This window comes from Schistosoma haematobium, chromosome 5 (assembly GCF_000699445.3).
Source record: "Schistosoma haematobium chromosome 5, whole genome shotgun sequence".
In the NCBI taxonomy this organism is placed as follows: Eukaryota; Metazoa; Platyhelminthes; class Trematoda; order Strigeidida; family Schistosomatidae; genus Schistosoma; species Schistosoma haematobium.
Genome location: NC_067200.1, coordinates 19,624,420 through 19,636,807, shown reverse-complemented (window position 1 = coordinate 19,636,807; position 12,388 = coordinate 19,624,420). Strand labels below are relative to the sequence as shown.

Here is a 12,388-nt window from a genome sequence, read left to right as displayed (position 1 = left end):
TTGTTTTGTTTTTTCATGATATGTATATATGGTGTAAATGGCGAGATTCTAATTTATGGATGAGCCAATCAGAAGAGTTTTAGAGATTTCAAGGTTACGGCGCTAACTTCAGTGCTTCATGCTAACGTACGATCGGTTCATCTTACTTTACTTACTTACTTACGTCTGTTACTCCTCGTGAAGGAGCATAGGCCACTCATCAGCATTCTCCATCCAACCCTGTTCTGGTCAATCCTTTCCAGTCCTTCCAGTTGTTATTCATCATTTTCATATCTGATACCATTTCCCAACGTAATGTGTTCTTTGGCCTTCCACTTTTCCGTTTCCCTTCAGGATTCCAAGTTAGGGCTTGCCTCGTGATGCAGTTTGACGATTTGCGTAATGTATGTCCTATCCATTTCCATCGTCTTTTCCTAATTTCTTCTTCAGCTGGAAGTTGGTTTGTTCTCTCCCACAGAAGGATATTGTTGATGTTATCCGGCCAATGGATGACGATCGGTTTATAGGGGATTTTATATAAAACACGATAATTAAGCAGCTATAACAAATAAAACGGCGGGACTATAATTTGTGAACGAACCAATCAGGTATAAAACCGACTATTCTGTAGCAATATGGATGATTTCCTCTACTGTATGCATTATGATTTTAGAACCTCTGAACCTTTTTCTAAACTTCACAATTTTTGAACCGCGTATAAGAAGTGTATCCACTTTATTTCTTTGGTTTTGCATAACATATTTTTATTCTATACTGACTGTTTGCTGATTGTCTAGTAATTCTCAAGGTCACTTAAGATTCGTTCAAAGGTCGTCCATAAATTAGAGTCTCGCCGGTGTAAATTTTAATATTCTTAAAAATTGGTGTGGGCTACTTATATCCACATAAGTAGTATATAACGCTAGTCACGGATAGAATGTCTGACATCAGAAAGTTAAGAAGGAAAGAATGGCAACAGAAAGCAATTGACATGGAAGTAAAAGAACAGTGAAGTCTGAGACGACTGATTGACACTTTGTAAATGAAGTATTCACTGTATGATTCTCAGATTTTACTAAGATGTTCTGTAATTTTGTGTTGAAATACATGCGATTGTCCCCATTTGTGTTCTCGTTCATTACATTTGGTGTCGCTGTCAATCAAGAGGGAGGAAAGGTTGCTGTTCTGCGGATGATGATGCGGGCCGTCAACTGAGGTGCTAGTTGGTGTAGTGCGTGCTACTTATATCGACATAAGTATTATATAACACTAGTCAGGAATAGAATGTCTCGGAGCAGATAGTTAAAAAGATCGAGGAGGGAAGAATGGGAACAAAAGCTATAGGTGTGGAAGTGAGGGGAACAGTGAAGTCTAAGACGATTGATTGATATTTTGTAAATGAAGTATTTACTGTATGCTTCTTAGATTTTACTAAAAGATTCTGCAATTTTGGGTTCGAACACTACAGAAGTACTGTAGTGGATGCCACTCATAAGATCATTTATAAGTAGTGTGTAGGGGAACGTGATGTCAAAGTTATTACAATTGTCGGATGAAATGAAGGGTTCCAGTGTATTGGATGTGCGGGGTTGGCAAAATACTTGAAGAACAGATGAGAATATTCAAATTGCAGAACATACTGAAAAAAATGCAATTAGTTGATTGAAGGCTATGCATATGTAATTTATGAATACTATGTAACTTCTCACGATAAATATACATTTCTGCTGTTTATTATCTTGCTTTGCAGTAGCATAGATATATCAGTTGGTTGTTTTAAAGAACATCATAAATGTATTAATTTTTAGTTTTCAGATGGAAAGGTAAGAGGTTAAGTAACCATTGAGATATAGTCTTGCTTTGAATTTATCAACAAAATGTGCTTGATATTATCTAATTTAATAGAGAAGTTCCGTAATTCATGATTCGATGTGAAGAATGAAACTCCAAACATAAGGAATTTCATCTTGATTTATTAATGTTCTGAGAATATTCTCTCAGATGTTTTATTTATTCATTTGAACACATAAATATTGGTACAAACAGGCATCAAATAGATATACGCCACACAAGTGACTTGATTTGTCTGTGAGCTGTGATGTTTTGCTTGTGTGTCTAGACCGAATTAGGTGGTTTTCTTAAGGGGCCACACCCAGAGCCTTCGATCTAAAGGTCTGATCTACAAGGCAGTGGGGCAACTTTAGGAGATGCAGTCGCATGGTAGCCGGTCACCAGCGATTGGTTTATACGCCATTAGTTTCTTCAGGATACTGGAGCGCACGTGTACCACTAGCTTGGAATCATCGTTTTCCAACTCCCCTAGATGGATCCTCTGTATCCACCAGCCTGGTTAAAGCGCCGGACATTCGCTTTCCATCCTTTCCATTCCGTAAACAACAAGTCAGTGAGTAGGACTTTTGTGGCAGTGGTTGTATGTACGTGGCCATGTAAGAGCGCTTGGAGAGGGAGAGCTGACTCTCCCCACCTTTGGCCATACCAGGACTCGCTAATTAATCACTTGTAGAATAGAACTGATGGTGAGACGATAATTTATGGATGACCACCTTTGAGCGACACTAAAGTGACCTAGAGGGTTATAAAGCAGTATGATGAATTAGACTTCTCATTTGCAATTGATGGTTAGCGGTTAAGAATTAGATTTAGGATATTCATCACGAACTAACATCAGCTATAATATCAAACTGTTATTTAACTAAATGTGTATAAATGAATTCCGCGCTAAAATTAGAGACCTCTTATCTGATTGGTTCGTTCATAGATCATTTTATTGAATTCTTGATGATTATTTTTTCTTCATAGAGTATTAAACGTGGAAGTGTTCCAGATGTGACAAAACAAAGTTCTACATTATCTCCAAATGATTTATTAAAATTAGAAGAAGAACATAAAAGAAAATATGAGAATATATTAGATAGAAAACGTCAAGGTGAAATAGTGATACAACTTGTGGATTTTTTTGTAAGTTACATTATTCTACTTTTTTTTCTCTTCTTTCTTTCCAACTTTGTTTCTGTTTTTAATTACTTCATTGAATTTTTGTTGTGATCATGAACTGGAAAGTCAGTCAGCTACAACGTAGGACAAGGTACATATATGCATCGGTTCAAGTTGACATACCTCATTAGCACAACAAGATGAACTTCGTATACATAAAAGTAGTTACTTCAATGGTGGTAATATATAAAAGAAAGATTGCCTATGAAAATATGGTACAGGAAGAAAGATATGAAGCGATTATAGTCTCCTAGTTTAAGAAAAGACAGTGTATACATCTACGCCATTGTGATCGATTCTGAACCATGTCACCCAGAGTTTTGATAGTCACGCGGACCTCAACTGAGTAGTCTGCATCTAACAACATGGCTAAGACTAGAAGCACTGATGCCACATTTCGATTTGGCCACCCCTAACATTCTTCAAAACATCCACAAAACTAGTGAGTATTCTGTATCGTGGTAATCGGTGTTTGGGCATACTCAACACGTGGTATGGGTTACTTTAAAATGCATATTCACAACCTCATTGAGGATCGAACCCCATAATCTTCAGGTCTTTATTTATTTATTTGAACACAAAAATATTGGTACAAGAGAGCGCCAATATATATGCGCCACACAAAACAATGAGAATTCGAAGAGAAAGAAAAAAAGGTAAGGAGCGTGAAAAGAGAACAATGACAAAGAGGTTGGTGTAAGGTAGTGTAGTAATAGTAATAGTAATAATGAGGGAACGGAAAGGTACCATCAGAAGAAACGTTTCAGTTAAGGGAGACACAACCACTTTTTATGAAGAAAGTAAAAGAAGGTTACAGCAGGATCGCCACTGGCTCCTATTCTCAGCCATATCTGATAACATCTCTAGCCACTGTGTTGCACCATCTCTAGGACCCCAAACAGGGAGTCGAGAAGGACGAAAACAAGCCAGCCCTTTGCAGCTTTCTTTCATGCCACGACACCATGTCATGCACTGACCACCTCTCCGCTTTCTCCAACCAATCCCAGAGTCGGCAAATAATGCACGACGTGGAATTCTCTGAGACGATATTTGGAGGACATGTCAAAGCCACCGAAGTCGGTGTTTCAAGATGGTGACACCAATTGAATAACCGTCTCTGTGCCCGAACACACGATCCCAAACCTCTGCATTACTAACATGGTGTTGCCACTGGATGTCAGCAATCCTTCGGAGACAGCGATGATCGAACACAGAGTCTTCTAACGTCCTCAACCCGGAGAGGCCAGGTTTCACAAGCGTAGAGCAAAAATGCTCTCACCGACGCGTTGTAGATCCGACATTTTACAGCCAAACTGACCTCACGAAGGTGCCAAAGATGGCTCAAATTGGTATAAGCCGCTCTGGCTTTCACTATACGTGCATTGATCTCATCACCCACACCACAACCAGCACTTATGCAGCTACCCAGATACACGAACTTCTCGAATACTTCTATCTGCTCACCATCCAGGGTGAGTACAGGATCAGAATCCTGCCAGTCTTGTAGAAGTACTTTGCATTTCGAAGGTGCAAAGCACATACCATACCTACGGACACTGATTGCCAACTGATTAAGTGCGGATTGCATGCATTGGGCATTATCGCACAGTAAGACAATATCATCCGCATGCTCAAGGTCGAGAAGTATTTCTCCAGACAACAGATCCATACCACCATTACCTACGTCCATCAGAGCTGTTTCCAGGATGTCATCGATGGCAAAGTTGAAGAGGAATGGTGAGATTGGGCAACCCTGCCTAACCCCACTGCTCGAATGGAACAATGGAGAGAGGTGGTTGTATGCCCTCACTCTGCCTGAGGTGTTTTTATATAGGGCTTTTAGGATGTTAGTAAACTTCTCAGGCACACCCTTCTTCAATAGACAATCCGAGAGAACAGTTCTGTCCAACGAATCGAAGGCAGCCCTGATGTCAAGAAACACTACGATTGTTGGCCTTTGATAAGTATGGCGGTGTTCCAACATTTGGCGGAGGGTGAAGATATGATCAATACATCCTCGACCAGAACGAAACCCAGCCTGCTCCTCGCGAGTCAATCTTTCTCGGGTTTTGAACAACCTACGAAGTATGATGGGAGCCAATAGCTTGGACACAATCGGAGGTAGACTTATCCCCCGATAGTTGTTACAGGAACGACGTGAACCCTTTTAAAGATAGGGACAACTATCGACTCATTCCATGACGTTGGTACACTCTCTAGTTCCCAAACCTTTGTAAACAACGTCGTCAATTCCTTAGTCAAAAAGTCACCACCATCTTTAAAAAGAGCCGGAGGTAAGTTATCTGGGTCAGGTGATTTGTAACGCTTCAAGAGTTTGGGTTCTTTGCGGACCTCCGCCTCATTTGGTGGATCAGTCGTCACCGGCCATGGAGGGCAGGACAGTCCGACCGATGTTGCCGGAGCAGCAGGCCAGTTGAACTGCCCTTCGAAGAATTCTGCCCATCAACCAAGACGTCGATGGATGTTAGTGATTGGCATCCCATCATCCTCGCAGATTCTTTCGCTCACACCAAACTTCTTGCTGCCAGTGGCTCGGATGAGTTGGAAGAGCTTCCGGTAGTTACCAGATGCAGCTGCTGCTTCCAGTTCATTAGCACGCTCCGACCACCAGGCTTCTCGGTCCTTACGCAAGCTTTGCCCAATTTCCTTACGCAACATCCTTCGTTTGTGGTCAAACTCACGGTCACCCGGAGTAGACCGACAGGCTTCAATAAGTTGTAAGGAACCAGAAGAAACTCAGTGCTTATAAGTGGAATGTTTCGCGAACCCACAACTGACTGTACCCGCCATTTTCATGGCGTCATGCAATTGCAACCAATGCTCATCTATACTTTTCGGTGAAACGGTAGCTAGCCTAGAAACTAGCTCGGTTCGATACTTACTAGCAACAGAAGTTGCAACCAGCTTGCTAACATCAATCCTTTGGTGGCAGTCACTTCGTTGTCCGCTGAAAAGTAAGGCAAGATTGGCGCAGACCAAAGCATGGTCAGAGTCCAGATAGGTACTCTAAAAGGAGCGGCAGTCTTGTACACAACCACGCCAGCGGTAGCTGATCGCGATGTGATCAATCTGAGTCCAGGCCTGAGATGCAGAGAGAGGACGCCAGGTGGCACATCGGCGATGACTGTGCCGAAAGTTAGTGCTAGCCAGAAACAGGTTGTGGTCTGTGCAAAGTTGCAGTAGACGGTCCCCGTTATCTGTCCTGCGACCAACAAGTCCCCATCGGCCACCTAAACGACTCTCTTCTGCGCCTAGACGCCCGACCTGAGCATTCAAGTCTCCGGCTAGTACTACAATATCTGTCGAACGCACTTTCTGGAGAAGAACAGATAACTGGTGGCAAAACTCATCATTGATTGCATCCGGGCTGCAATCTGTCGGGGCATAGGCGGAGATGACGAAAAGACATCGTTCCTCACGCCGATTTCCTCTCACTTTGATGGAACTTTCTAATCTAACAGCACATAACCGACTGTTAATGAGGATCTAATCGATTAGTGCTGCCTCAGCTCTAGCGCTTAGTGCGACACCAATGCCAGCAAGACTAGACGAAGATGCCACAGGGTCCCCGGATAAGCGCACGCAAAACAAGCTTTTCGAAGCGACAGATGAAGAGCGAATTTGTAGTACTTCACCAGAGTCTTGAATACGGGTCTCGGATAGACAACAAACATCAATATTAAGACTTTCCAAACACATAACCAGCCCTATCTGTTGTCCGACCTGCATAAATGTGCGAACGTTGAAGGCAGTCAGTTTGAATGGTGCACGTGGTTTCAGAAAAACTGCTTCAGTTCTCGTATTCGGTGGTAACATACAATTTTCAACTGGACAGTGACTCGAGAACGTTTAGATACAGTCGAATTTCCACCAAAGACGAGCCGCTGTATAAGTATAAAAGAGGGTGATTAATGTGGTAAATAATAATGGTAATAATAATCATTTGATTGTTATTCGAAGCGAGAGAAGTAGTTTCTATAGATATAGAGAGTTCATCATTTGCGTGTGGGCTGCGATACTGCCTGGGTGCCCAGACCGAAGCAGTTGGTTATCTTAGGGTGAGATGGTCTTCTACTCTTTCTACCGCTGGGCTGTCTTAAAATGATTTATGTTGTCTAATTGTAATTAGTTTGTAGTATTGTATAATCATCTTTTATTGTTTTCTGTGGAATTCAACCCTGTTGAGTGTGAGGTAGTTATCTATCCATCCCATTCATCAGTAGTTGTTTAATATCGTGAACTGATTTGAGTTAGAAATGTATGTTACTAGATGCCAGATCAGCGGTTTACATGTTAAGCACTCGTTACGAGACTGAAGTTCGTGGTTCGACCCCTGGATACGCACTGTTGAGGGATTTCATACTAGGAAGAAACAACTGTCCAGTGCTGTTTGGTCATCTAATGGTTACATACTTTATTACTGTTTGTAATGTATAAAGCTTAACAGTTAGCTCATTTTTAATTCCAAGATAAAACCAAATTGTTTTACCAAATATAATGAAACAAATCAATTATGTGACTGAAGAAGTATTAAAGACCATTCGATTAATTAAATTACTACACTATACTCCAATTTACTGTATAATCATTGTCATCGTAATGTAATGGCTACAATGGTTTATTTGAAAATAAATTACACAAAGAAACGTTCATCAATCTCAAGTGTTTCAAGATGATTACATAACGAAATAAAAGCTGAAGAAAGACAGAAAGATGAAACTAAATGTATAAAAGATTTCAATAGTTGAGATCATGAGTCAATTGAAGCTAGATCACCACGGAAAACTTGGAAGCACTGGATGGACGTTTCGTCCTATTGCGGGACTCCTCAACAGTGCGCATCCACGATCCAGATCGCGAGATTTTGAACCCAAGACCTAATGCTTAACATCTAAACCACTGAGACAGTCTGACTTCGACTATTCTACGAATCTCGTGAGGCAGGATCGTGGGTGTGCACTTGTAGGACAGTTATTAAACTCAGACAATGGATGAAGGGTTGAGCAAGATCATGGATTGATTGAAGTTAGAAATTAACACGGTTGGATGCTGGTTCAGTGGTCCAGATGTTAAGCGTTCACACGCGACACCGATGTTTCTGGGTTCGAGTACTACGTGCCTACTCGTGAACGCACTCCACTGAGGAGTCCCATAACAGGACGAGAAGGCCTTCTAGTGCTTCCAGATTTTCAGTGGTGGTCTGGGTTAAATCGGCTCGTGAATTCAACTGTGAAAATACTACATTCTCTATAAATCCCATACGCATGATAATTATATTATTGCAGTTTTATATTCTCCTAATTGCAAGCTTCCAATGTACCTATTAGCTAATGCGACGCATTGCCAATCAATTATGTACCATTTTCATCTGTACTAATTAAGCTTGCGTTAATCTTATTTCGGTTATTTATTTACTCTGAGGAAGTGGCTTACATTAAGTCACGAAACTTCAGAAGTACAAAGTTCTACTCATTGAGTCCAACCTTGGCATTGATATTTATGTACAACTTACTTTACTCTCTGCAGTTCATGGCATATATATATATACCAATTGCTTACTGTTCCCGTTTTTTGCTTCTTGACCTTCTGCTGTCAGACATTCTAATCCTGACTATCTTTATATCATACTCACTTCGATATAAGTAACACACACCACAATACAACCTTTCCATTAACCGTTGTCTTAATCTCTAATTTATCAAAATTATAACTATCTCTCTTATCTCCTTACCTATTGACATTTTATTTGGAACCGATTTATCTTATTTCCTTGGATATATACCATTAAGTTGATAAATACCGGGAATTCAATTTTCTATTCAATTATTAAATTACTACAATCTCCACAAAACCCTCTGATCATAATCATCATATACTCACTAGTGACTGTCTCCAAGAGTTATTTCTTGCAGTTCTAGTGAGAAACGGTGACCAGTGGAGTTCAACCAGGTCTGATGCGAGATAGCAACTCACTGAAAACAATGGTAGATGATGGGTGGAACATTGAGGATTGGTTGAAATTAAACACTAACATTGTTGGATGCCAACCGACTCAGTGGTCTAGAGGTTAAGCGTTCACATGCGAGATCGATAAGTCCTGGGTTCGTATCTCGCGAGGAGGGATCGTGAATGTGTATACTGATAAGGAGTCCAATACTAGAATGGGACAGCCATCCAGTGCTTCTAGGTTTTTCATGATGATCTAACTTCAATTGACTCATGATCTCAACTATTAAAGTGACTACAATCTCTACAAAACCTCTCTGATCATTGATGTATGTGTGTTAATTGTTTAGATTAAAAACATTCAAGTAGTATAATATCTGATACAATTGTTGTTGTTATTGTTTTTGTTTTATAGGATTGGTGCCGTGTCAATTTGTCCATATTAACATTTATATTAGTCAATTGCATTTTAGCTTGTTTCTTTTACATCATTATTTACAGTTGATAAAGTAATAATCCAACATATTTCCGGTGTATAAAATTTTTAGAATGTGAATCTATTTCCATGATATATAACTTCAAAATGACAACAACAAAAAATGGATTCAATCATTATTGTGATCAACAAATTGCAGAAACTTTCAGATCAATCATTTTGCTCAATTCAATTGTAGTTCGAATTGTGATTATGAATTGTCAACAATAATTATTACCTTAATAATTGATACTATATAATGAAGATTGTACAAAACAAGTAATTAAATTATATATATACTTATTGAGATTGAATAGGTTGTTTTTGTTTGTTTAAAACGACGGGTTTACCAGTATGTTAAACCTATTGAATACTGAACAATAGTCACAATTGATTGATCACTACTGGGTAGTGACCAATATCACTGTGTGTCAAGTCCTTATTATTAGTGCAGATCGAATGCTATCGACCATGATGTGCAATGTGGTCACCAGTCTAGGTGACTCGACACTGTGTACACTATTTTGAGATTAGATGATAGTCGGAGGTAGTCGAGAGGAAACCCTGGGCTGGTGGCCATATTGCATCATGGTCGATAGCATTCGATCTGCACTAATAAGGACTTGACACGCACAATGACATTGGTCACCACCCAGTGATCAATCAATTGTGATTACATCTCAATCCTACAGGAGGTTGGTCACGGCCCGGATAGCTCAGTGGTAACGTCTCTGACTGTGAAGCTGGGTGACACGGGATCGCACCCGTCAGGGAGCACCATCTCTCTCAAGATTACAGGTATATCGTGCTGACGAGTGTCAAGTAGCACGAAACCCGGGTACAGGGTTTCCTGTCGATTAGCTCCAACCACCACCTAACTGAACAATAGTTTATAACTTAATTCAAATGCATTATATGTAAATATGAATAGTGGTATCAGCAACAGTCTACTGTGGGAGAGAACAAACAAGATACCAGTGGAGGAATAAGTCAGCAAGAAGCTCTGAAAGTGGATAGGACACACATTGAGGAAAGCACCCAACTACGCCACAAGGCAAACCCCACTTGGAATCGCTCACACCAAACTTCTTGCTGCCAGTGGCTCGGATGAGTTGGAAGAGCTTCCGGTAGTTACCAGATGCAGCTGCTGCTTCCAGTTCATTAGCACGCTCCGACCACCAGGCTTCTCGGTCCTTACGCAAGCTTTGCCCAATTTCCTTACGCAACATCCTTCGTTTGTGGTCAAACTCACGGTCACCCGGAGTAGACCGACAGGCTTCAATAAGTTGTAAGGAACCAGAAGAAACTCAGTGCTTATAAGTGGAATGTTTCGCGAACCCACAACTGACTGTACCCGCCATTTTCATGGCGTCATGCAATTGCAACCAATGCTCATCTATACTTTTCGGTGAAACGGTAGCTAGCCTAGAAACTAGCTCGGTTCGATACTTACTAGCAACAGAAGTTGCAACCAGCTTGCTAACATCAATCCTTTGGTGGCAGTCACTTCGTTGTCCGCTGAAAAGTAAGGCAAGATTGGCGCAGACCAAAGCATGGTCAGAGTCCAGATAGGTACTCTAAAAGGAGCGGCAGTCTTGTACACAACCACGCCAGCGGTAGCTGATCGCGATGTGATCAATCTGAGTCCAGGCCTGAGATGCAGAGAGAGGACGCCAGGTGGCACATCGGCGATGACTGTGCCGAAAGTTAGTGCTAGCCAGAAACAGGTTGTGGTCTGTGCAAAGTTGCAGTAGACGGTCCCCGTTATCTGTCCTGCGACCAACAAGTCCCCATCGGCCACCTAAACGACTCTCTTCTGCGCCTAGACGCCCGACCTGAGCATTCAAGTCTCCGGCTAGTACTACAATATCTGTCGAACGCACTTTCTGGAGAAGAACAGATAACTGGTGGCAAAACTCATCATTGATTGCATCCGGGCTGCAATCTGTCGGGGCATAGGCGGAGATGACGAAAAGACATCGTTCCTCACGCCGATTTCCTCTCACTTTGATGGAACTTTCTAATCTAACAGCACATAACCGACTGTTAATGAGGATCTAATCGATTAGTGCTGCCTCAGCTCTAGCGCTCAGTGCGACACCAATGCCAGCAAGACTAGACGAAGATGCCACAGGGTCCCCGGATAAGCGCACGCAAAACAAGCTTTTCGAAGCGACAGATGAAGAGCGAATTTGTAGTACTTCACCAGAGTCTTGAATACGGGTCTCGGATAGACAACAAACATCAATATTAAGACTTTCCAAACACATAACCAGCCCTATCTGTTGTCCGACCTGCATAAATGTGCGAACGTTGAAGGCAGTCAGTTTGAATGGTGCACGTGGTTTCAGAAAAACTGCTTCAGTTCTCGTATTCGGTGGTAACATACAATTTTCAACTGGACAGTGACTCGAGAACGTTTAGATAGAGCCGAATTTCCACCATAGACGAGCTGCTGTATAAGTCGAAAAAATAAGTATAGACAGTAGGAATAAAAGATGGTGAATAATGACGTAGTAAATAATAGTAATGATAATAATAACAGTAATGATAATAATGCGAGTCACTTTATTGTTATTTGGAACAAGAGGAATATTTTTCACAAGTAAATTGTTTATCACGTTTTTGTGTGCGAGCTGAGATACTACCCGGCTGCCCAAGTCGAAGCAAGTTGTTTTCTTAGGGAGCCACATCCCGAGCCTTCGACCTAAAGGTCTAACCCATAAGACAGTGGAGTATCGTGAGGAAATGCAGTGCCATGGTGTCCGGTGACCAACAGTTGTTTCATACGCCATTCGTTCCCGCAGGATTCTGGAGCCCATGTGCACCATTGGTTCAGAATTCAGGTAATGTGCCGGACATTCGCTTTTCGTCCTATCATTTTCGCGAACACCCCCCCGGTCGCGAGAAAGCAGTGAGTAGGACTTCCTTGGCAGAGGCTGTATACGCGTG

The 12,388-nt window shown here is 41.5% G+C and overlaps 1 protein-coding gene across 2 annotated transcripts in view; it reads left to right on the top strand.

The window, feature by feature from the left end:
- The window catches only part of JPH1_2 (Junctophilin-1), a 33,425-nt gene extending 23,677 nt beyond the window's left edge, over positions 1-9,748 (top strand). The window contains exons 9-10 of one of the 2 annotated variants that reach the window (XM_051217688.1): positions 2,800-2,958; positions 9,510-9,748. In XM_051217688.1, coding sequence (XP_051065120.1) covers positions 2,800-2,958; positions 9,510-9,530 — 180 coding nt within the window. In that variant the 3' untranslated portion in view covers positions 9,531-9,748. Of the gene's footprint in view, positions 1-2,799; positions 2,959-9,376 lie in introns of both variants that reach the window. The other variant, XM_051217687.1, reaches the window with a different exon arrangement.
- Positions 9,749-12,388: the final 2,640 nt, after the last annotated feature.